The sequence below is a fragment of the Streptopelia decaocto genome (genome assembly GCF_964273445.1).
Source record: "Streptopelia decaocto genome assembly, chromosome: 21".
Lineage (NCBI taxonomy): Eukaryota > Metazoa > Chordata > Aves > Columbiformes > Columbidae > Streptopelia > Streptopelia decaocto.
The window spans coordinates 6,686,923-6,711,645 of NC_138676.1; the positions used below are offsets into that span (position 1 = coordinate 6,686,923).

Below are 24,723 nucleotides of genomic sequence, written 5' to 3' on the forward strand. Positions count from 1 at the left end.
ACTGCCTGAAAGGAGGTTGAACATGGAGGGGGTTAGTCTCTTCTCCCACGTAGCAAGTGATAGGACAGGAGGAAATGGCCCCAAATTGCACCAGGGGAGGTTTAGATTGGATATTAGGAAAAAATATTTCCTGGAAAGGGTTGTCAGGCATTGGAACAGGCTGCCCAGGGCAATGGGGGAGTCACCACCCCTGCAGGGGTTTAAAGGTGCTTAGATGGGGTTCTCAGGGACATGGTTTAGTGTGAGAGCTGTGGTTGGACTCAATGATCCCAAGGCTCTCTTCCTATCAGAGTATTCTATGATACTATGATTCTGCCTCAGATGAGAGTCCACAAAGCCAACTCAGCTATGGACACCTGGCACAACCCTGACATTTCTGTGTGTGACAGGTGTGACAGTGCAATTGAGGAGGTCCTGGCATCCGTCAAACCCATCTTCAAGAAAGGCAGGAAGGAGAATGGGGAGAATCACAGGCTGCTCAGCTTGTCTCTGTCCCTGGGAAGGTGACGGGACAAGTCCTCCTGCAGCCATCTGCAGGCACTTGGAGGACAAGAAAGAGACTTGTGAACCAAAATGGGCAGGGGAAAGACAGGCATGTTGTGTGTATGAAATTGTGCCAGGCCTTGGACATGGTCTCCCATGGTGTCCTTATAGCCCGATTGATGCTGTTTGTGCTGAAGAAGTGGATGCTTGGTGGGAAGTTCACTGAAACGTCAAGCCCAAATATCATCTGCGATGCAGTGTCCTCTGTGCAGTTAGTGTGTCATCCCCCAGTGACCAGCATTTGGGCCAAAACTGCTGAAGGTCTTTATTGTCCCTTCTGTGCTGTGATGGAGATGATGCAAGGCTGAGCGAAGAACTTGAAGAACCTCACCTGGTCACCCTGCTTTGGGAAGGAGAGTGAAGGAAGAAGATGTTCAGGGCTCTCTTCAAACCTGACTGACTCTATGATTCAATGAGTCTTTCCCGTGGACACGTTTTTCAACATGGTATATCTGCAGAAAAAAAATCTGCAAACCAAGGGGTTACTGAGCATCAGAGCTGAAGAAAAGACTCAGAGGAGACCTCGTGGTGGCTACAGCTTCCTCACAAGGGGAGAAGGAGGGGAAGGTTCTGATGTATTCTCTCTGGTGACCAATGACAGAGCCCAGGGAATGGAAGAATGGTGTGACATGGGAGGGTCAGGTTGGACATGAGGAAAAGGTTCTTCACCCAGAAGTGCTGGACACTCCCCAGGGAGGTGTCATGGCCCCAACCTGACAGTGTTCAAGAAGAGACTGGATAACGTCCTCAGACACACGGGGTGACCTGTGAGGTGTCCTGTGCAGGGACAGGAGTTGCACTCCATGATCCTTTGGGTCCTTCCAACTCAGGACATTCTATGATTCTATGAAATACTAGGTCAAAAGTCCATGTTTTTATTGTGCAGATGAGTTGCAAACATACACATCATGTGCATGTCCACTGTGTGCATGTGGTGAGATGAACCCAAGGGAGCACAAATGCCATCAGCTATTCCTTGAGGTGCCATAAAGGTCAGTAGGACAGAGATGGTGTTCAGGGGTCTCTTCCAAACTGCGTTATTGTAGGATTCCATGATTCTTTTCCTTGAAGAGCTCTTTCATGTCGGAATAGACAGAGGAAGGAGAACAACACAGAGCCAGAAGCAGAGATATAAAATATCCCAGAGTAAATACAGCAGGTCCTCTGAGGAACGTTTCTCCACTCAAACCCTTGATAGGAATCTGTTAGGTAAATGTGATGAAAGCAGCTTAGTTTGATCTGCTCACACACTGGACCACAAGGAGGGCGATGGTGGGTACGATGTCATGTGGTCACTTGTGTCTCATAGTCCAGTAGGAACCAATGGCTGTGGAGGGCACTGTGAGGTCACTTCTGCCTCTGCAGGGGATTGGCCAACAGCAGGAACATGGCTGGGAAAGCACTGTGAGGTCACACACACCAGACGAGCAATCGGGCCCAATCAGCATGGCTGGATGAAAGGCAGGTCCTGCTTGACCACCCTGATCTCCTTCTGTGACAAGGTGACCGGCTGAGCAGATGAGGGAAAGTCTGTCGTGGGCAGTGAATCCGCCACACAGGCTGTGGGTGTTGTGTCCTTAGACTGCAGTAAAGCCTGTGACACCGTATCCCACAGCATCTCCTGGAGAAGCTGCAGCTCATGGCCTGGATGGTGTATCTGTGATGGGTAAAGAACTGGCTGGAGGGCCGGACACAAAGAGTTGTGGTGAATGGAGACAATTCCAGTTGTTGGCCGGTCACGAGTGGTGTCCCCAGGGCTCAGTATTGGGGCCAGTTCTGTTTAATCTCTTTATCAGCGATCTGGAAAAGGAGATCGAGTGCACCTTCAATAAGTTTGCAGATGACACAAATTGGGTGGGAGTGTTGATCTGCTGGAGGGTAGGAAGGGTCTACAGAGGGGTCTGGAGCTGCTGGTTCATTAGACTGAGGCCAATTGTCTGAGGTTTAACACAGACAAGTGCCGGGTCCTGCACTTGGGTCATAACAACCCCCTGCAACAACACAGGCTTGGGGAAGAGTTGCTGGAAAGCTGCTTGTCGGAAAAAGGCCTGGTGGGTGTTGAGTAACGGCAGCTGAACGTGAGCCAACATGTGCCCAGGTGGCCTAAAAGGCCAATGGCCTCCTGGTGTGCATCAAGAACAGTGTAGTGGGCAGAACCAGGGCAACGATCATCGCCTTGTACTTGGTGCAGGTGAGGCCACAACTCGAATCTTCAGTTCAGTTTTGTGCCCCCCACTGTAGGAAAGACCTTGAGGTGCTGCAGTGAGTGCAGAGGAGGGGGACAAGGCTGGAGGTGTTGGTCTTCTCCTGAGTAGCAAGTGACAGGATGAGAGGAAATGGCCTCTCCTTGTGCCAGAGAAGGTTCAGAATTGATGTTAGGAAACATTTCCTCACGGAAAAGGTTGTGAAGCAGTGGAACAGGCTGCCCAGGGAAGTTGTTGTGTCACTATTCTTTGTTCCTTAGCACAGCTTCTAGAAGGATCTGTTCCATCATCTTCCCAGGCACAGGTAAGAGGCTGACAGGTCCTTTTCAGGGTCCTTCTTTCTACAGCAGAGAAACACTGCCACACATCACAGTTTAAAACGTGGAGACTGGACATGAGGAGGAAGAAATGTCACTCACAGGGCAGTGCTGTGGTACGAGAAATCATCCAGAAGGAGCAGGAGATGAGTCCATGTACTTGTGTTTCCAGGAACAGCATGAGAGTGGAGACACATCAGTCAATGTATGGAAATACCAGGGTGAGAGCGAGGGGAGGAAGCGAGATGGGTGTCTACAGCCTGCAGGAAAACTGAAGCAGCTGTGGGACAGTGTAGGACAACCTGTGGTGGAGATGGCAAAGGGCACTGGCAAGGCTGGATGTCACCAAGAGAACCCAAGTCTTTGTCCCCTTGGCTATGGCCATCGCCTCTGCCACCAAGGCCTGTGAGGAGACGTGTTGTCCTCAGGCACTGGGGCACCTCATGGCCTCCTGCACACCCCAGTAAGGCTGGGAACTGTCACCCCATTGTCCTTCACTCACACCACACAGCCCACATCCCCTGCCCCAGGAAGAGCCCTGAGCAATGTGTGAGGGACAGGATCTGCCTTCCCAGGGGCTGGGGGTCAGGCCTTGGCCTCTCTGCTTCATCCAACTAAACCAGGGTTTTCTCAGCACCTCAGCTGCCTGCACGTTTCCCTTTGTTTATCTGCCACCATGGCCTCCAATTCTCTGCTCTAGCGAGTCCCTGGGGAGGTTCTGCTGGTACTTGCCCTCAGTGGAACTCATTAATTCTTCAAGGAACTTAGTACTTTTTCCTTCTGGCTTTGACTTCTGGAAAGGTTTGTGCAGTCTCCTCTCAGCACCTGGGTAATGTTCAAGGACTCAGCACCAAATGCACCATGGGGCTCATTACACTCAAGAAAGCTCTAAGAAACCATGTCTCTTCTTGTAATGTCCTTCCAATCTTGTTTAGTTAATTAGAGAGTTTTCTTTGTGTAATTATGGAGAAGGATTTCAAAAAGCTTCTGATAAAAATGTCTTTCTATTGTAAAGGGTGTATTTTAATCCTTTTCAGTTTGGAGAAGATGTAATTGCAGCATTATCTGGTGTTGATCCAGGGTCTCTCCTAAGGAGGTCTGGACTGGCTGGAGAAGCTGTCCCTTGAGGTCTCACACCGTGTGGACAACCTTGCTCCTCACCTCCCAACCCCATCGTTTCTCTCATTGGCCCCTGAGCCTTGCATCCCTTTTCCTCACCCCAGACTTCACTGCATCTGCAGCTGGATGTGCCAGCTCCTTTGCACCAGCTCCCACCTGCTCTCCTTGCAGACCCAAGTGCTCACAGCAAAGACGGACTTTGCTTTACCCTTGAACACACAAAATACAACTGATGAGAGTCATGATTAAAAGAAAACAGGCTCCTCAACTATACACCAAGGACAAGCTGCCACCACTGAGGTTCATCTTCTCCAAGGCAGAACCATGCAAGAAATGTTTTAGACAGAAAGGAAAGTATAAAATAAACACAATAAAAGAGTTGGCTAAAGACAGAATTAGACAGACTACTGAAAGACAAGGAAGCTTTTAACTCCTTGAAGCTGAAAGCAGCAACTGGATTGTTGACAAGCGTCTGAGTGATCAAACAGTAAGAGGAAGGGAAATCCAGAGAGCAATCGCAAGTGCTTGTGTGCAGATCAGCTGCTGGAAATGGGACTGCAGACATGGTCAGTTTAGTCAGGGCAGGAGGAAATACCTGGAGGATGAGGGAGATGAGATGCACAGATAACAGAGAGAGTGCTGAGAAGGCAAATCTAGTGCAGGATCAGTAGTTCTCCTCTTGTTCTTAATGCACATCCTGAAAAGTCTCATTTTGATCTAATGGGAAAACACTGATATTGAAAGTATTCAAAAGAAAGAAAGGAGAATTACAACACCAACAACGTTTGATGTTTAAAGTTTCAAGAACACATTTCCTTCACTCTATATCTTTCAATTGGTTTCTTTTTCCGTACATTTTTAAGAAATGTTCTCTAGATTTCTATCCTGCCAAACCCTACAACATTAAGAAAGATAATCCTTGTGGCTTTCAGAGTCGAAGGCACCAAAGAATGCACTGCCATGGGCTGTCAGTGCCACTTTTAACCCTGGGCACACAGTGAGTCATGCTGGAAGCTGTTGGCCACTCTTGACTGATGGAGGAAAGAGGGATAAAAAGGTTAATTGAGCTGTTCTCTTTTTAGATGGCCATGTTGACAGTGATCTCAACAGACCTGTGTTGTCTGTCTTTCTATGTGATCGTAAGGAAAAAATTATATTTATGTGTTGGTAAATATATAGTAAAATGTATGTGTGTCCAGTTATATTTCCTACCAGCACTCTCCAAGGAAGAATCTTTCTTCAGAGAAATTGCTGGATTTATACTGTCTTTGTCACCCGTCCCCTGCCCCACTGGCCACTGGGATCAGGGTGCCCTCAGCCGCCTTCCTTGTGCTGACCATATCTTTGGAGAAGCCCTCCTGGGTGCCCTCCCCTTGCACGGCCATTTCAGCCACTGCTCAGCGTTGGCTTTGCTGGCTCCACCCCTGCACCCCCAGGCCAGGTGTCTGTCTGTCTGTCTGTCCCTGGGCAGCCTGTTCCCCTCCAGCCTCCCTGCACGTCCTTCTGCTGTTTGATCTCTGAAGTCAGGGGGTCCCTGTTCATCCATGACCTCTTGCCAGGCCCTGCTGGACTCCCTGGCCATCAGGTTGGTTTCTTCCTGGGCTCTGAGGACATCATCCCTGAACAGGGACTCACAGCCTGTTTGTTCTCCAGGACAGCCAAAGCAGATCCTCCAGTAATGAAATCAGCTCTCCTGCAGGACTGCACTCTTGTTCTGCAGTTGTCCTGCTTCTCCACCATCTCATGGTCCCTGCAGCCATGGCCGCTCTCATCCTTCAGATCCCCGGCCTGATCCACCTTGTCTGTCAGTAGGAGACCAGCCCTAGTCAGCTCGTCCATGTTTATCTCAAAATGCTGTGTTCCACACCTGCAGGAGCCTCCTGGGTTGCTTGTGCCCAGTGCTGCTGCCATCCCAGCAGACCAAGCCATGGTCCAACTTGCCATGTACTCGAGGACCTGTGACCATGAAGCTTCCTCCAAGGCAAGGCTCTGTGCACACCAGGCTCCCCTCTGCACAGAGCTCATCTCCAGCTCCTCATCCACCACCTGCCTTCCCGAGGAGCCCTGACCACCCCTGGCTGCTCTCCCACCACTGAGCTGTCCCACCAGGGCTCTGCAGTCCCCATGGGGAGCACGGTGCTGCCTGCCCAGCAGAAACGACAGTGCTGGGTGGGAAAAGTAGAGGCAGGTGCAGGGGCAGTGTTTGGAGGTTGGTGTGAGGTGACCCCTGGTGCCAGAAGAGGATGATGCAAGGTGAGGCGTCATGGGAGGGAGGTAGATTTTGAAGTCACATCTTTGGAAACAACCCAACTGGGCACGTGGTGAGTCAGGCCTAGTGATGTCACCTGGATGCTGGAAAACACACCCAGCAGTGCTGAGAGCCTGGGAGATGGGAGATGCAGGAGAAGGGGAAGATGACGCATCTGGAGGTGGGTTGTGATGCCACTTCTATTGCAGATACATGGGGTAGATGTAGGCCAAGAAAACATGGATGCATTATTACTTGTGAGGTCACCTCATGACAGCAATGTGATTGGCCAGAGGTAGGCAGGTATCATGAAGTCATCAAGGATGCCAGATGGGAAGGCTGCAGATAAATGACTGTGCCCCTGATGAGGCCCTGCCCTGGGTGAAACCACCTGTACGTGCCATGAGAAAATGTGGGACGTGCATGAGAAAGTGAGGGATGTGAGAAGGGACCAGAGGACCAAGGCAATGGAATCTAAACTATCAAATTTGAGTGCAAGTGGAGAAAACCTGAGCCCATTGGGGACAAAGTAACTGATGACGGTTATGAATTGGTGAGGAGACTGGGGCAGAGAAAGGGAGGGATCAAGGTGGATCGTGGAAGAAGCAGCTTGTGGAAGAGCAGGGAAGAGAGGGATCCAAGTGACCAGCTGCCCGTGGGGAGGTGGCTGCTCAGTGCTGCTCTGGCCAACCCCCCTGCCTGATCACCATGGTCTGTCCTGCTTATTAGACTGGTTTCAGCTGGGGTAGAGTTAATTATCTTCATAGCAACTTTATGGCGCTGTGTTTTAAATCTGTGATGGAAACAGTGTTGATCACACTCCCATGTTTCAGTCACTGCTGAGCGGTGCTTGCACAGAGTCAAACCCTTTTCTGCTTCTCACGCTGAGAAGTGAGAGTAGGCTGGGGGGGCCCAAGAAATGGAGAGGAGACACAGCTTGGACAGCTGACCCCAGCTGACCGAAGGGATCTTCAGTACCACATGAAGTCATGCTCAGCAACAAAGTCTGGGAGAGAAAGTGAGGGGGGAACACTCAGAGTGATGGCGTTTGTCTTCCCAAGTAACTGCTATGTGTGATGGAGCCCTGATTTTCTGGAGATGGCTGAACACCCACCTGCCAATGCAAAGCAGGGGATAGATTCCTTCTTTTTCTTTGATTGCACACACAGCTTTTGCTTTGCCTATTAAACTGTCTTTATCTCAACCCTCGAGTTTTCTTTTACTTTTAAGATCTTCCCCTCATCCTGCCACAGCAATAGTGTGGTGCTGAGTTGATGACCAGGGTTAAACTACAATATTTCTTAAACTCTGTTCCTGGCTATTTACTGTGTGAGTGGGTTCACCGTTGTGTGTGTGTTTGGGTGTAAATGTATGCACAAGCTTTCTTGGTCAGGTCTAAGTGAGGCTAGCAAGGAAGAGACACCAGGATATGAAGAGACCTGGGGCTGGAATGGCCAAGTCGGCAATATCTCTGAGTCTGGGTTGACCAAAACCCCAGGTCCACACAGGAGGGACCACAGGGGTGTGTGAAATTGCAGGTAAGTTCTACCCGGGATGTGCAGACAACTCATGCAACCTTCACAGCAGCTCAGTCTGAGAGGAGGAACAGGGCACGGTCAGTACTGTTGCTCATGGTTGTGTAAAAGTGCTGCTGCTGGTGTGGTGACTGTGAAGGTGCTGCCATCCAGCAGGACCTGGACAGGCTGAAGAGTTGGGCGAGGAATAACCTGATGAAATTTTACAAGGGAAAGTGTAGAGTCCTGCATCTGGGCAGGAACAACCCCAGGTTCCAGTATAGGTTGGGAAATTACATATTAGAGAGCAGCGTAGGGGAAAGGGACCTGGGGGTCCTGGGGACAGTAGGGTGACCATGAGCCAGCACTGTGCCCTTGTGGCCAGGAAGGCCAATGGCATCCTGGGGTGTATTAGAAGGGGGGTGGTTAGTAGATCGAGAGAGGTTCTCCTTCCCCTCTACTCCGCCCTGGTGAGACCACATCTGGAATATTGTGTCCAGTTCTAGGCCCCTCAGTTCCAGCAGGACAGGGAACTACTGGAGAGGGTCCAGTGTAGGGCAACAAAGATGATTAAGGGAGTGGAGCATCTCCCTTATGAAGAAAGGCTGAGGGAGCTGGGTCTCTTTGGTTTGGAGGAGACTGAGGGGTGACCTTATTAATGCTTATAAATATATGAAGGGTGAGTGCCACGAGGACAGAGCCAGGCTCTTCTGGGTGGCAAACAATGATAGGACAAGGGGTAATGGGATCAAGCTGGAACACAAGAGATCCCACTTAAATTTGAGAAGAAACTTCTTCTCAGTGAGGGTGATGGAGACTGAACAGGCTGCCCAGGGAGGTTGTGGAGTCTCCTTCTCTGGAGACATTCCAACCCACCTGGACATGTTCCTGTGTGACCTCACCTGGGTGTTCCTGCTCCAGCAGGGGGATTGGACTGGATCGTCTTTTGAGGTCCCTTCCAATCCCAAACATACTGTGACACTGTGACACTGTGACACTGTTGGAACGGGTCTGTGTGGGGTGGGCTGTTTCCATCTTTGTTTCCCTGCAGATACCTGGATTTAGTGCTTTCCCATGGGTTGACTCCACCTTGGGCCATGTCTCATTCTGTGGGCTCCAGTCACTGCCCACCTCAGGCACACACCGTCCCTGTGTATCTCATGGGCTCTCCAGGCAGCTCCAGATTCCTCTCCTGGAGGATTGTCCTCTGCCCCATCATGCTCTGGGACAGCCCAGTCTGACTGTATCTCATGACCACTCCCCTTCTTCACTGTCAACAGACAACAACGGTTGTGTCTTAAACCACAACTCAGTTGTCTATCAGCTACCAACGTGACAATGAGCTTTGACCTCAGGCCCTTTTGGGTGAAATTCCTGGGCCTGTTGTTGAGATCAGCTTTAAAAGAACAACCAAATATTGATGAACTGCACAGAGAAGATGTCATTTTATTACGGAGATGCTATGGGAGACCAAGCTCTGACACAGTGTTAGGAAAACATTTATACAGGTTTCAGGTATTTTAAAAATAGTAATAATGGGTACATTTTTCAGGATAGAGCGCTAAACACAAACAATTAGGTACAAACATAAAAACCATAAATAACAATATGGGTAATGCTAACAAAGTAAAAGGGATAAAACAAGGTACAGGTCTGCATTGGGATACAAATAGACATCATTTGTGGACAGTGATGGAAAGCTGATCAATATTGACAAACACCCATGAAATCACTTTCCTAATGGACTCCTTGAGCTCCTGGTTCCTCATGCTGTAGATGAGGGGGTTCACTGCTGGAGGCACCACTGAGTACAGAACAGACACGACCAGGTCCAGGGATGGGGAGGATATAGAGGGGGGCTTCAGGTAGGCAAACATGGCAGTGCTGATGAACAGAGAGACCACGGCCAGGTGAGGGAGGCAGGTGGAAAAGGCTTTGTGCCGTCCCTGCTCAGAGGGGATCCTCAGCACGGCCCTCAAGATCTGCACATAGGACACCACAATGAACACAAAACAGCCAAACGTTACTAATACACCAACCACAAGCAACCCGAGTTCCCTGAGGTAAGTGTCTGAGCAGGAGAGCTTGAGGATCTGGTGGATTTCACAGAAGAACTGGCCCAGGGCATTGCCCTTGCACAGGGGCAGTGAAAATGTATTGGCCGTGTGCAGCAGAGCACTGAGAAACCCAGTGGCCCAGGCAGCTGCTGCCATGTGGACACAAGCTCTGCTGCCCAGGAGGGTCCCGTAGTGCAGGGGTTTGGAGATGGCAACGTAGCGGTCGTAGGACATGACGGTGAGGAGACAATACTCTGCTCTGATCAAGAAAGCAAATGAAAAGAGCTGAGCAGCACATCCTGAGTATGAGATGGCCCTGGTGTCCCAGAGGGAGTTGGCCATGGATTTGGGCACAGTGGTGGAGATGCAGCCCAGGTCGAGGAGGGCGAGGTTGAGCAGGAAGAAGTACATGGGGGTGTGCAGGTGCTGGTCCCAGGCTATGGTGGTGATGATGAGGCCGTTGCCCAGGAGGGCAGCCAGGTAGATGCCCAGGAAGAGCCACAAGTGCAAGAGCTGCAGCTCCCGGGTGTCTGTGAACGGCAGGAGGAGGAACTGGGTGATGGAGCTGCTGTTGGACATTTGCTGCCTGTGGGCATGAGGACCTGTCATAGGAGGAAAAGATAGTGAAGGTTTGATGAGACTTCCTTGGAAATAATCAAAACCATTTCCCACAGACCCTCCCACCCCGTCACACAAAGAGACATTTTTCTTTTTCCAGGAGAACGTCGTGGCTGGAGCCCTCGTCGGTGCTTGATGAGTGTGCAATGAAGAGCAGGGTCTCTGCCCAGGGGCTCCTGAGGAGTCAGCCTGACCCTGTGTGATCGGGTGGGCAGGGGCCAGTCCTGGGGTTCAGCTTTGTCAGATGGAACCGCTCCTGGTGCAAAAGGGACTGTCAACATCGGTACCCCCAGGCATGAGAAACTGAGTTTGAGAGGTTTGGGGTTTCTACAGCTCCTTCTCCCCTCCCACCCTGGGGAGTGTTGTTGGGTGTCAGAAACCCTCAGCATTTCTGCTGCACTCAGGGAGAACAGAGCGAGTCCTGCGAGACCAGAGGGTGCCTGTGGGTCAGTGCAGAGTGAGGGCAGCTGCTCTGTCCCTCTCTCTTGCTCCAGCTGCCCTGGGCTGGCACCTTTCTGAGATGGGGGTTGATCACACTCCCATGTTACCCTGAAAAGCCACCAGACACTGCTGAGAGCAGAGGGATCCACCCCAGATCATGACAAGTCTCACCCTTTCCTAAAGTCTCAGCACCCAACGTTTAGCATAGGACACACACGGCTCATTCCCCAGCCCCACAGACTGCATTGCCCACAGCCCACAGGTCAGAGCAAAGCTGGGACACGTGTGCCCATGGACACACCTGCAGGAAAGGACCCACAAGATCAGGCTGTGACTCTGCAGCTGAAACTGCCATCCCCAGAGAGCCTGACAGCAAGAACAAGATCCCAACAGCAGGGACCCAGAGCAGGGGAGCAAGAAGGAAAATGCGGTGAGGGTGGGTGTGAAAGAGGCCATGGCAGAGGCAGCCGGGCACTCAGACAGCGTCACCCTTCCCCAGCTGTGCAGCCACCTCCCAAACACCAACACTGCCGGGCAGCTGCTCTCAGCCCCTGTGCTCTGCAGAGGAACTGGAGCTCTGGCTGCACAGGAGCTGCTTCATGCCTTGGAGCCCCCAGCCCTGAGGGCAGAATCTTTGCTGGGTGGGAGAGGAGGCCAGGGGGCTGCTCACAGGAGGGATCTGACCTGCAGGGGGTCACAGGGACTTTTCTCTCTTCTCCCTCCCATAACAATTCTGGGTTCAGTTTCCTCTCATTTCTGATCATTTCCCTGCTGCCTGGAGATTCTCCCCTGGGAGGTGTTTCCCTGTCCATGTCTGTTCCCTGTCAGTGCTCACAGACCATCCCACCCTCTGTGCCCTCCCCCTGGCCCTACAGATCCTGCCTGTTCACAGGGCACTGCCTGGGGGCATCTTCCTGTCTGCAGGCTGGAAAACAGATTACAGATTTAGTGTAAGGTGTCCAGCAAAGGTGATGCTGGTTCTGCATAGGCAGAGGAGAGGCAAGGCATGCCAGGATTCTCTTGAAGACCTATTGCAGTTCATGTGTCTCAAGTATTTGTTTAAAATTAAAAACTGCCTTAATCACCATCCATTCCCCAGAGTAAGAGACTGAAAACACAGACTCAGGGAGGTTCCTTATCTTTGTAGTACTCTTTGTCTTCTTCTCCTTGAAACCTCCTTTTGTCAATATTCTGGAATGAGCTGGAGCTGTGAGCAGCCCCGACCCACGGAGAACCCAGCAGCAGAAGGACCCTGCCCTGCCGGGGGTCGCTCCTTCCCCCACATCTTCTCCCCTCAGTGCTGCTGGGATCTCCCGGGCAGGCTGAGCACTGACCCTGGCAGGCGGCAGAGTCCCTGCCCGGCACAGCCCTGGGGTGCAGGGACCCTGCTCTGCAGGACAGCCCTGGGCACCCATCCTGCACATTGACATTTACACCCCACAGCCACCCTGGGGAGAACGCAGCATTCAAGACTTGTCACTCTGACAGTGCAGAAGGCAACCCGTGCTCTGCAGCACATCCTCCCCTCTGATCAGAGAACCTCTGAGAGCTGTACTTACATCTCTCGCAGGCTCTGCAATGGGACAGCTTTCTGAGATCCTACCATGATTTGCAGATGCAATGCCCTGCAGCCACAGGCTTCATATCTGAGAGGATTTCATTTCCAGTGAACTCTCAGCATCCTCCCAGCCTAGACTGCGTTTCCCTCTCTGTGCCTGGCTCCTGTGCCCTCGGTGCTGCAGGCAGAGCCCTCAGCCCTGCTGCGTGTGCAGAGGAGCTGCTCCTGGGCAGAGCTGTCTCTCTGCAGCGCTGCCGCTGCCATGAGCTCCCTGTGTCCCAGGAGCCCAGCCCAGCTCAGCAGCACAGGAGCAGCCCATGATGTCCCTTTCTCTGTCCCCTCTGGGCTCCTCCAGGTGTCCCTCAGGCTCCAGGGGCACATCCTTTGAGACAACCTGAAGGAATCAGTAAAGTTAGTAGTGTCTGCTCTACAGAGACACTTCTTGCCAGCATTGTATTCTTGCTAGTAAAAAATAAAGTGGTATGAGAATATTCCAGGTGTGGTCTCCCCAGGGCAGAGCAGAGGGGCAGGAGAACCTCTCTGAGGTACTGACCAACCCCTTCTAACCGCCCCCCAGGTCCCATTGGCTTCCTGGCCACAAGGGCCCAGTGCTGGCTCATGGTCATCCTGCTGTCCCCAGGACCCCCACGTCCCTTTCCCTACACTGCTCTCCAACAGGTCCTTCCCCAACTTACACTGGAACCTGGGGTTCTTCTTGCCCAGTTGTAATACTCTACACTTGCCCTTGTTCTATTTCATTACATTTTCCCCGCCCAACTCTCCAGTCTGTCCAGGTCTCTGATGGCAGCACAGCTTCCAGTGTCACCCACTCCTCCCAGCTTGGTGTCTTCAGCAGACTTGCTGACAGTCACTCTATTCCCTCATCCACGTCACTGATGAATTTAGTGAATAGTACTGGCCCCAGCACTGCCCCCTGAGGCTCTGCACTGGATACAGGCCCCAACTGGACTCTGGCCCATTGACCACGACTCTCTGGCTTCTTCCTTTCAGCCAGTTCACAGTCACCTCACTACCCGCTCATCCAGACCGCGCTCCCCTAGTTTAGCTGTGAGAATGCTGTGGGAGACTGTGTCCAAGGCTTTACTGAAGTCAAGGTAGACCACATCCACTGTTTTGTCATCATGTATCCACCTCGTTATGTCTTCATAACAGTCAATGAGGTTGGTCAAGCATGACTTCCCCTTAGTGAAGCCATGTTGACTACTCCTAATGACCCTCTTATCCCTGATATGCCTTGAGACGGCACCAAGGAGAAGTCGTTCCACCAGTTTCCCAGGGATGGAGGTGAGGCTGACCGGTCTAGAGTTCCCCGGGTCCTCCTTCCTGCCCTTTTTGAAGACTGCAGTGACATTTGCTTTCCTCCAGTCCTCAGGCACCTCTCCCGTTTGCCACAACTTAGCAAAGATGATGGAGATTGGCCCAGCAATGACCTCAGCCAGCTCCCTCAGCACCAGTGGGTGCATCCCATCCGGACCCATGGATTTATGGATTTACCTTCAAGCAGCCTTGCCCATGGGATGTCCCCCAGCAATTGCCTGAAAAGGCCAAGTTTGCCCTGCTGAAATCCAGGGTTCAATTCTGCTTGCTATCCTGCTCCTGCCACACGGGATCCTGAACTCCACCATCTCCTGGTCGCTGCAGCCAAGGCAGCCCTCAACCTTTCCCGCCTCAACCAGCCCCTCCTTGTTAGTGAGGATGAGGTCCAGCAGCTCCTCTCCTGGTCGGCTCCTCCACCCTTCGCATCAGGCAGTTCCCATGGATGCACTTGCTGAACCTCCTGGACTGTGTCTGGCTGAGTCGTCCTTCCAGAAACATCAGGGCAGTTCAAACCCCACGACAAGCAGGGCCTGTGACTGAGGCCGCTCTCAGCTGCTGGAGAGGCCTCGGCAACGTCCTCACCCTGAGCTGGTGGGTTGTGATGGACCACACAGCAGTATAACCCCAATGCTCCCAGTGCTCCCAGTAACCCTCCCACTAACCCCTCCAGTGCTCCCAGTAACCCTCCCACTGACCCCTCCAGTGCCCCCAGTAACCCCCACTAAACCCTCCAGTGCTCCCAGTAAACCTCCAGTGCTCCCAGTAACCCTCCTTCTAACCCCTCCAGTGCTCCCAGTAGCCCCCAACTAACCTTTCCAGTGCTCCCAGCAGCCCCCATTGTTCCCAGTAATCCTCCAATAACTCTCAGTTAACCCCCAGTGCTCCCACTAACAGTCCTTGTGCTCCCAGCAGGCCCCCACAGTGCTCTCAGGAACCATGTTGTGTTCCCATTAACCCCCCACTAACCCTCCTACTGTTTCCAGTAATCCTCCCAGTAAACCTCCCAGTGCTCTCAGTAAACCTCCCAGTGCTCCCAGCAACCCCCCCAGTGCTCGCAGTGAGCCCCAGCAACCCCCTCATTGCCCCCAGTAACCCCCCGCTAGCCCTCCCAGTGATCCCAGTAACCACCTAGTGCTTTCATGTGAGCCCTCAGCAACCCCCACTGTTCCCAGTAACCCCTCCCAGTGTTCCCAGTAACCCCCTACTAACCCCTCCAGTGCTCCCAGCAACCCCCATTGTTCCCAGTAATCCTCCAAAAATTCCCAGTAAACCCTCAGTTCTCCCAATAACCCTCCCAGTGCTCCCAGCAACCACCTAGTGCTCCCAGTAAACCCCCACCAACTGGAATGTTCCCAGTAACCCCCACAATGTTCCCAATAACCCCGCACTACTCCTTCTAATGTTCCCAGTTACACTCCCAACAACCCTCCCAGTAAAGCCCCAGCAACCCCCAATGTTCCCAGTAATCCTGCAAGAACTCCCAGGAAACTCCCAGTGCTCCCAGTAACCCGCCCAGTGTTCCCAGAAACCCCCCACTAATAAACCTACTGTTCCCAGTAACCTTCCCAGTGCTCCCAGTAACCACCTAGTGCTCCCAGGAAATCCCCAGCAACCCCCAGTGTTCCCAGACACCTCCCCAGAGCAGCCAGTGGCCCCCACTAACCCCTCCAGTTCTCACAGCAACCCCCATTGTTCCCAGCAATCCTGCAAGGACTCCTAGTAAACCCCCAGTGTTCCCAGTAGCCCTCCCAGTGCTCCCAGTAACCACCTAGTACTCCCAGTAACACTCAGGGAACCCCACATGCTCCCAGTAACCCTCCCAGTATTCCCAGTACTCCCCCACTAATCTTTCTAGTGTACGTAGTAACCCCCACTACCCTCTCCCGTGCTCCCAGCAACCCCCATTGTTTCCAGTAAACCTCCAACAAGTCCCAGTAAACCCTCAGTGTTCCCAGTAAACCTCCCAGTGCTCCCAATACTCCCCCACAAATGTCCATCTGGGGCCCTGGGCAGCATCCTCTGGGCACTGTGGGGAAGGGGCAGGTCGGTTGTACACAGGTGGGTCAGCTCTCCACTCGGGTGGGGAGAGCTGCTGGGTGAAGCTGCCGGCCTGGCTCGCACAAGCCAGACAAGACCTTTTCTGGTCATCAGCATCGATGCATCCAGGCTTTCCTGCTGCTGAATCCTAGAATCACAAAGTAGTTTGAGTTGGAAGTGACATTCACAGCCCGTCTGGTCCAACTCCCCTCGGCGATCAGGGACATCTTCAGCAGCTCAGGTTGCTCAGAGCCCCGTCCAGCCTGACCTGGGATGTCTCCAGGATGGTTCATCCACCCTCTCTCTGGGAAGCCTGTTGTCCTGGTTTTGTTAAAAACAAGTTTCTCTTTCAGTGAATTTTGCCTGTCAGCTAAAGCTTCATATTAACTGCATTTTCCTGGAGAACCAGACACATGTTTTGGTAAACCTAGCAATGGAATGCAAACTTATTGATAAGCATGGATGGACATCTCACGAGAGGGGCGACTAGAAACAAGTGACTAAGAAACTGACCAACTGTGTATAACATCCCATTCACGTGAATACTTCATATAGAAGTGGGAGACCATGAGGATCTCGTCCCTTTTTCCCTTTTTCCCTTCTGCTTATGGCGACCTTAGGAGAGGACCTTGCTAATCGTCCCTGAGAACTGAGGCCTAGTGAGAGACTGAATCCAGATCCGGTTGGTTGCAGAGTCTAATCCAGGACTTTGGGTGCCGGCTCTGCAGTTGCTGAGACTTTCAAGTTTGGTTTTGTATATTTTGTATTATTTTCTCTATTCTTATTAGTAGCATTAGTAAAACATCTTTAATTTTTCCAACTCTCTTCTCTCTTTTCCTCCCGATCGCCTGTGCTGAGTGGGAAGGGGGGAGAGGGAGGGGCAAAAAAGAGGAAGTGGGGTGGGGGAGAGGGGGTTAACAATACATCTGCCAGGGTTTGATTGTCACCCCGCAATCTTAACCCTCGACACCTCTCCCAGTGTTTTACCATCCTCAGTGTAAAAAATCTCTTCCTCATTTCATTCCTTGATTCTCCCCTCTTCTAGTTTAAACCATCAATTCGTTGATTCTCCCCTCTTCTAGTTTAAACCATCACCCTTTGTCCAATCTCAACAGCCCCTTCTCAAAAGTCTGTCCCCATTGTTCTTGTTGGTCCCTTTTCAGTCCAGAAAGGCTGCAATAAGGTCTCCCAGGAGTGTCTCTTCTCCAGCTGAACACCCCAACTCTTAAACAGGCAAACTCATGACATTTTAATCTTTCAATACACTAGTGTCACAAAAGCATGAGCACATCTTTTTATATAGCATTTTATATAGCATCTATAGTCCCTCGTAGAGCCCAAATATCACCAGTGGTACAAAGTGCCCACAGAGCCAGTTACCAGTGGGATCCCTCAGGGACCAGCACTTGGGCCAACACTGTTGAACGTCTCTATTCTCCCCTGTATGATGTGACACAGTGAACCTTCAGCTCCTTAGTGGGTGGTGCAAAGCTGGACAGAGGCCTTGGACAACCTCACCTGGGTCACCCTGCCCTGAGCAGGACAGTGAGACAAGATGGTGTTCAAACCTGAGTTGCTCTGTGATTCCAGGAATCTTTCCCTTGGAAAGGTTTTGGAAGAAGGAAGAGGTGGAGGAACAAGAAAATAAAAATACAGGCAGAGAAGGAGACCTAAAAGGTGTCAAATAAACAGAGCAGTTCTGTGAAGAATGTTTCTCTGCTCAGATTGTTAGCAGGAAATCTATAACCAGCTCCCCAAACTCCCTGTTTTGCTCATTGGCCCCTGGGATTTCCAGCACATTTCTTTACATCAGATTCTGCACTGAAGTTTGCACTGATTGTTACAGCTTCTTTGCAGGAATTGCTTCATATTTCCTTAGAGAACTGGATGTAAACAGGCACCGGGGAATTTTTAATTAGAGGAAAAAAAAAAGGAGAAAAAAAAAAAAAAAAGAAAACACAATAGAACTGAATGATGTTTCTCAGTTCTGTGGTTAAATTAAGTAGTTTCCAGTGAGGTCCATTGCCATAATTGAAGAGTTGCCTGTAGGGAGTACGAGAGCAACTGCTGAAAGACTTTACCTGCCTGAAGCTCAAAGCAGAGTGAGAGCTGAGAGGCTCTGAATGAGCCAAGAGTGAGAGGTGAAGAACCTCTGGGGAGCGATGGAAAGTGCAAATGTCCAGACAGGCTTCTGAAGAGATGAGTTCAGACACGGTGAGCTGAGCAAGGACAGGGGGAAACTCCTGGATGTCCAGGGGATTAAATACACGTAGAGATAGACAGAGTTCTGGCACTGCAAGCACAGGGAAAGGCCAGTGTTTCATCTCCCACAGTCCATACACATTCTGAAAATTCATATTTTGGCAGGATAGAAATTCCACAGACATTTTATTGGAAATATTTAATTATTTCATCTGATGAAAAAAAGAGTGTGGGGTGTTTTGTTCTTTTTGTTGTTGTTGTTGTTGGTTTGGTATTTAAGTTTTGAGGGGAGTTCTCAGGTTTTTGGGCTGAGCTCCATGGTCTCACTATAAGCACCCAGTGCAAACCTCGAGAGGCCCCGTGTACCTGAGGTGTTTGCCTGGGACTGGCAGGTATCAGACCAGACTGACAGAGAGATGGTACTTTCATCATTTACAATTAGTATTCAACACTTGTGCATCTAATTAGATAAGTTTCAGGACTGTAGGTGAAGAGGCATATATGTGAAGAGCACTTAGAAGATGTGATAGAAGAATATTCCAGTTGATAATAGAGAATCATAGAATTATTTCAGTTGGAAGAGACCCTCAGGACCATTGAGTCCAACCACAATTTAAATCTAGCACTGAACCGTGTTTCTAAGAACCTCTTCTAAATGCCTTTAAAACACCTACATAGATGGTGACTCCACCATTGCCCTGGGCAGCCTGTTCCACCACATGACAACCCTTTCCGGGAAGAATTGTTTTCCTAATATTCAATCTAAACCTCCCCTGGCACAACTTGGGGCCATTTCCTCCTGTCCTATCACTTGCTACTTGGGAGAAGAGACCAACACCCTCCATGTTCAACCTCCTTTCAGGCAGTTGTGGACAGCGAGAAGGTCTCCCTTCAGCCTCCTGTTCTCCAGGCTGAACAGCCCCAGTTCCCTCAGCCGCTCTTCATCACACTTGTGCTCCAGCCCCTCAGCAGCTCCATCGCCTCCTCTGCAGTCTCTCTGGTGCCTCAATGTCCTTCTAATGAAGAGGGACCCAAAACTGAACACAGAATTCAAAGTGGGGCCTCACTACTGCAGAGTACAGCGGCACAATCACTTCTCTAGTCAAGCTGGCCACACCATTCCTGATACAAGCCAGGATACTGTTGGTGGCCTTTTTGGCCACCTGGGCACACGCTGGCTCATGTTCAGCCACTGCCACTCAACATCCCCAGATTCTTTTCCACCAGGAAATTTCCAGCCACTCTTCCCTGAGCCTGTAGCGCTGCCTGGGGCTGTTGTGACCCAAGTGCAGGACGCGGCACTTGGCCTTGTTAACCTCAGACAATTGGCCTCAGCACAATGATCCAGCGGGTCCAGATGGGACAGCAGATGGGACAGCATGGCCTTCCCACCCTCTAGCAGATCAACACTCCTACCCAGATTGGTGTCATCTGCAAAATTAATGAGGGTGCACTCGATCCCCTCATACACATCATTGATAAAGCTTAAATAGAACTGAGTCAAATACTGAGCCCTGGGGACACCACTTGCGATCGGACGCCAACTGGATTTGGTCTGTTCACCACAATTCTTTTGGTCCAGCCCTCCATCGCACATACACCATCCAGGCCACGAGCTGCAGCTTCTCCAGGAGATGCTGTGGGACACGGTGTCAAAGGCTTTACTGCAGTCTAAGGACACAACACCCACAGCCTGTGTGGCGGATTCACTCCCCACGACAGACTTTCCCTCATCTGCTCAGCCGGTCACCTTGTCACAGAAGGAGATCAGGTTGGTCAAGCAGGACCTGCCTTTCATCCAGCCATGCTGATTGGGCCCGATTGCTCATCTCGTATGTGTGACCTCACAGTCCTTTCCCAGCCATGTTCCTGCTGTTGGCCAATCCCCTGCAGAGGCAGAAGTGACCTCACAGTCCCCTCCACAGCCATTGGCTTCCTACTGTACTATGAGTTCCTGAGACACAGTGACCACACGACATCGTACCCACCATCCCCCTCCTTGTGGTCCAGTGTGTGAGCAGATCAAACTAAGCTGCTTTCATCAAATGTATCTGATAGATTTCCTATCAAGGGTTTGAGTGGAGAAACGTTCCTCAGAGGAGCTGCTGTGTTTACTCTGGGGCATTTTATATCTCTGCTTCTGCCTCTGCTTTTGTTGTCCTTCCTCTGTCTATTCTGACATGAAAGAGCTCTCCAAGGAAAAGATTCATGGGATCCTACAATAACACAGGTTGGAAGAGACCCCTGAACACCATCTCTGTCCCACTGACCTTTATGGCACCCCAAGGAATAGCCGTGACACCTCCCTGAGGAGCCTGTTCATTGTCCAGCACCTCTGGGTGAAGAACATGTTCCTAATATCCAACCTAAACCTCCATTGACACATTTTTCTTCCATTCCCTTGGGTATTGTCATAGGTCACCAGAGAGAAGAGATCAGTGCCTTCCCCTCCTTCTCCCCTTGTGAGGAAGCTGTAGCCACCATGAGGTCTCCTTTGAGTCTTTTCGTCAGCTCTGATGCTCAGAAACCCCTTGGTTTGCTTTCTGAAGCAGAAAGGAGAAGCCCTGACCTGCAGGCAATGGGAAGGGGGATCCTGTCCCTCACACACGGCTCAGGGCTCTTCCTGGGACCATGGGATGTGGGTGTGCAAGGCCCAGGGAAGGACAACACTGGGACAACAACTTCCAGCTTCCCCATGGGGCTGCGAGGAGGCACCGAGGCCCCAGTGCCATGAGGACAACATGTCTTCTCCTGGGCCTCAGTGGCAGAGACAACTGCCATGGCCAAGGGGACACAGACCTGGGTTCTGTGGGTCCCTTCCAGCCTTACAGTGCCCTTTGCCATCTCCACCACAGGCTGTTCTGCACGGTGCTACCCCTGGCCCTCTTCCCCTGCAGGCTGCAGACACCCATCTCGCTTCCCCACCTGCTCTCACCCCAGCATTTCTGCACCTTCACTGCTCTGTCTGCACCCTCACCGGCTTCTCTTTGGAACATAAACCATGGGCTGATCCAGCTCCCTCTGGGTGACCTCTTGCCCCACAGCACTGCCCTTCCAGTCACATTTCTTCCTCCTCATATCCAGTCCTCACCTTCCAAGTAGACTTCTTTTTCCTCTTTCCTGCTTCTTCTCACTATCAAGAAAAGCTCGACCATCTCATAAACTGCCCTTCATGCAGGGAACCCAACCAGTTAGGCTTCTTGTGGTCTTTTACCTGACCAGAGAGAAGTCACCTCGCCATGATCTTCTAAATCCCAGGACTGCCACTGGCCTTTCAGCTTCTCTGACAGACACGACCATGTTCCTGCCGATGTCCCGTCATGTTCTCAGGTGGGATGGACATGACAACCCGTCTCTCTTCCTGGGTAAGACCTGTGGGCCCTTGGGCAGAGGTTCTTTCCCAGCCATGTCCCTGCTGCTGGGCTGTCACCTCCAGACACAGAACTGACCCCACTGTCCCCTTCACAGCCACATGATTCCGCCTGGATTATGAGTTTCTGAAACTCAGCTGACATAATAATACCGAACCCATCCATCCCCCTCCCCATAGACCAGGGCCTGACCAGATAATAGTATGCTTGTTGTATCAAATTAAACAAATGTATTTCCCTCTTAATGTTTGGGTGGAGAAACTTTCTTTGCAGTAACTGTTGTTTTTATGTTGACATCATTTCTATTTCCTCTTCTGCCACTTCTTTTTTTTTCTTTTCTGCAGATATTCCATCTTCAAAAACATGTCCAGGGGAAAGATTCGTTGAATCATAGAGTCAGTCAGGTTTGAAGAGAGCTCTGAACATCTTGCTTCACTCTCCTTCCCAAAGCAGGGTGACCAGGTGAGGATGTTCAAGGTTCCACTCAGCTTTCCATCATCTCCATCACAGCACAGAAGGGACAATAAAGATCTTTAGAAGTTTCGGCCCAAATGCTGGTCCCTGAGGGATGACACACTAACTGCACAGAGGACACTGCATCGCAGATGATATTTGGGCTTGGTGTTTCAGTGAACTTCCCACCAAGCATCCACTTCTTCAGCCCAAACAACATCAATTGGGCTATAAGGACACCACAAGAGACCATGTCCAAGGCCTGGCACAACATGCCTGTCTTTCCCCCACCCATTTTGGTTCACAAGTCATTTCTTGTCCTTCAAGTGCCTGCAGATGGCTGCAGGAGGACTTGTCCCATCACCTTCCCAGGGACAGAGACAAGCTGACCAGCCTGTGATTCTCCCCATTCTCCTTCCTGCCTTTCTTGAAGATGGGTTTGACGGATGCCAGGACCTCCTCGATTGCACTGTCCTTTTGAAAACACAATCCAGAATCACAGGGCAACTGAGGTGAATCTCACTGGGTCAGAGGGGTTTGTTCCCAGAGTCACACACAGAAATGTCAGGGTTCTGCCTGACATCCGTAACTGAGTTGGCTTTGTGGACTCTCATCTGAGGCAGAATCATAGAATCATAGAATACTCTGATAGGAAGAGAGCCTTGGGATCATTGAGTCCAACCATAGCCCAGCTCTTGCACTAAACCATGTCCCTGAGAACCTTGTCTAAACACCTTTAAACCCCTCCAGGGGTGGTGACTCCCCCACTGCCCTGGGCAGCCTGTTCCAATGCCTGACAACCCTTTCCGGGAAATACTTTTTTCCTAATATCCAATCTAAACCTCCCCTGGTGTAAATTGCGGCCAATTCCTCTTGTCCTGTCACTTGCTACTTGGGAGAAGAGATCAAGACTCGCCATATTGCAACCTCTTGTCAGGCAGTTGTGGACAGTGAGAAGATCTCCCCTCAATCTCCTGTTCTCCAGGCTGAACAGCCCCAGTTTCCTCAACCGCTTCTCATCACACTTTTCTCCAGCCCCTCAGCAGCTTTGTCACCTCCTCTGCACTCTCTCTAGTACCTCAATGTCCTTCTTGAGATGAGGGGCCCAAAACTGAACACAGGATTCAAGGTGCGGCCTCACCAGTACCGAGAGCAGTGGCACAATCACTTCTCTAGTCCTGCTGGCCACACCATTCCTGATACAAGCCAGGATGCTGTTGGTCTTTTTGGCCACCTGGAAACATTCTGGCTCATATTCAGCCAGCTATCGATCAACACCCGCACATCCCTTTCCACCAGGCAGCTTTACAGCCGCTCCTCCCTGAGCCTCTAGCGCTGCCTGGGGTTGTTGTGACCCAAGTGTAGGACCCAGCACTTGACTTTGTTAAGCCACAGACAATAGGCCTCAGCCCCATGATCCAGCATGTCCAGATGCTTAGGCATGGCCATCCTCATGTCCCATGTCATGAGGAATGGACATGGGGACCTCAGTTCAAGGCAGCACATCCTAGTGCTGCATTCAGGCCTGCATGGAAACTGCAGGAATAGCTGATGGTGTTCGTACTGAGTCAGGTTCATCTTATGTACATGACATGCATGCTCATATCTCATTCATACAGTGGAAACATTGACTTCTGACTTACTCATTCAGTGTCCTTGTGTCGAGGGATGAACAACCTCTCTCAGTTGGGGTGAAGGGCCAGTGCTGGAAATGGTGGTTTTGAGGGGCTGGTCTGTGATGACTGTGCTGGGCCAGTTTCCCCAGGTTGTCCCATGACCATGGGCACACACCAGCCCCTGCTCTGCTGGTGCTTCAGGGCTCTCCCAGGAGGTCTGGCTGGAGAGGACACTGCTGTGTGCCAGCCCTGCACACTCACACACTTCAGCCATTCGCTGGTATTTTCTTCTCTGGGGCATTTGCCAGTTCAGCCCTCCCACCCCCTCCTGAATTGTGCCACCCCCCTGCCCTCTCCCCAGCCCAGCCCGGCAGAGCAGCCACACTGGAACTGGAACTGGTCCCACAGCAGTGGGGACCAGTGAGAATGAAGGACAGTGAGAATGTTCATCCAGCCGGCAAGGTGAGTGGGTCTGCAGCACAGGCAGCTTGCAGACCCAGGTCCAGACTGGCTCCCCAGGACAGCATGAGACATTTGGCCTAGGGGATCCTCAGGAAGGTCCTGCGGCCACAGTGCCAGGGCCACCTGCCCCAAGCTGCCACCTGCAGCAAAGGGTTTCATTTTCCGTATCTTTCCTGCACACATACAGTGCCCCACTCTTCTCCTGGAACATCCCGTCTCCCCACAGAGCCCTTTCCCAAGAGAGCTGATCTGTGCTGACCTGGCCAGCTGTTCCTGCCCCCTTCCCACGCTCCATACAGCTCTGACCTGGCAGTGCTGCTCTGCAGAGCAAGTGGGCTGTGGTGCCCAGGGCCATGGGGTGAGTCCGCAGGCTCATGCTGGTCAGGGTGGGAGGAAGACCCAGCTCAGGGTGGCTCCTGCTCACTCCCCCTCAGCACACAGACATGGCTCCTGCAGCCCCAGAGATCACAGAGAGAGGATTCTGGGCAAACAAGGCACTGCAGGGTCCTTTATTTCATTTATACACACAGAGAGTACAGCTCCTTATTTACACAAAGACTATAGAACACACCAGACAGGTAGATATGGACACAGCCATAAGAAGACAAATAATTTTCTTGTGGAT

At 51.5% G+C, this 24,723-nt stretch overlaps 2 protein-coding genes across 2 annotated transcripts in view; both read right to left on the reverse strand.

Annotated features, from left to right (window-relative positions):
• Window positions 1–5,143: 5,143 nt before the first annotated feature.
• The window catches only part of LOC309448792 (uncharacterized protein), a 168,113-nt gene continuing 148,533 nt past the window's right edge, over window positions 5,144–24,723 (reverse strand). Inside the window, exon 6 of the mRNA XM_082070547.1 lies at window positions 5,144–5,214. The gene's annotated coding sequence lies outside the window, so the exon portion shown is untranslated. The remainder of the gene's footprint in view (window positions 5,215–24,723) is intronic.
• LOC309448712 (olfactory receptor 14J1-like) lies at window positions 9,622–10,581 on the reverse strand (the record flags this gene model as incomplete). The annotated part of the gene is made up of 1 exon (XM_082070435.1): window positions 9,622–10,581. The coding sequence occupies one exon, from the start codon at window positions 10,579–10,581 to the stop codon at window positions 9,622–9,624; it is 960 nt and encodes a 319-aa protein (XP_081926561.1).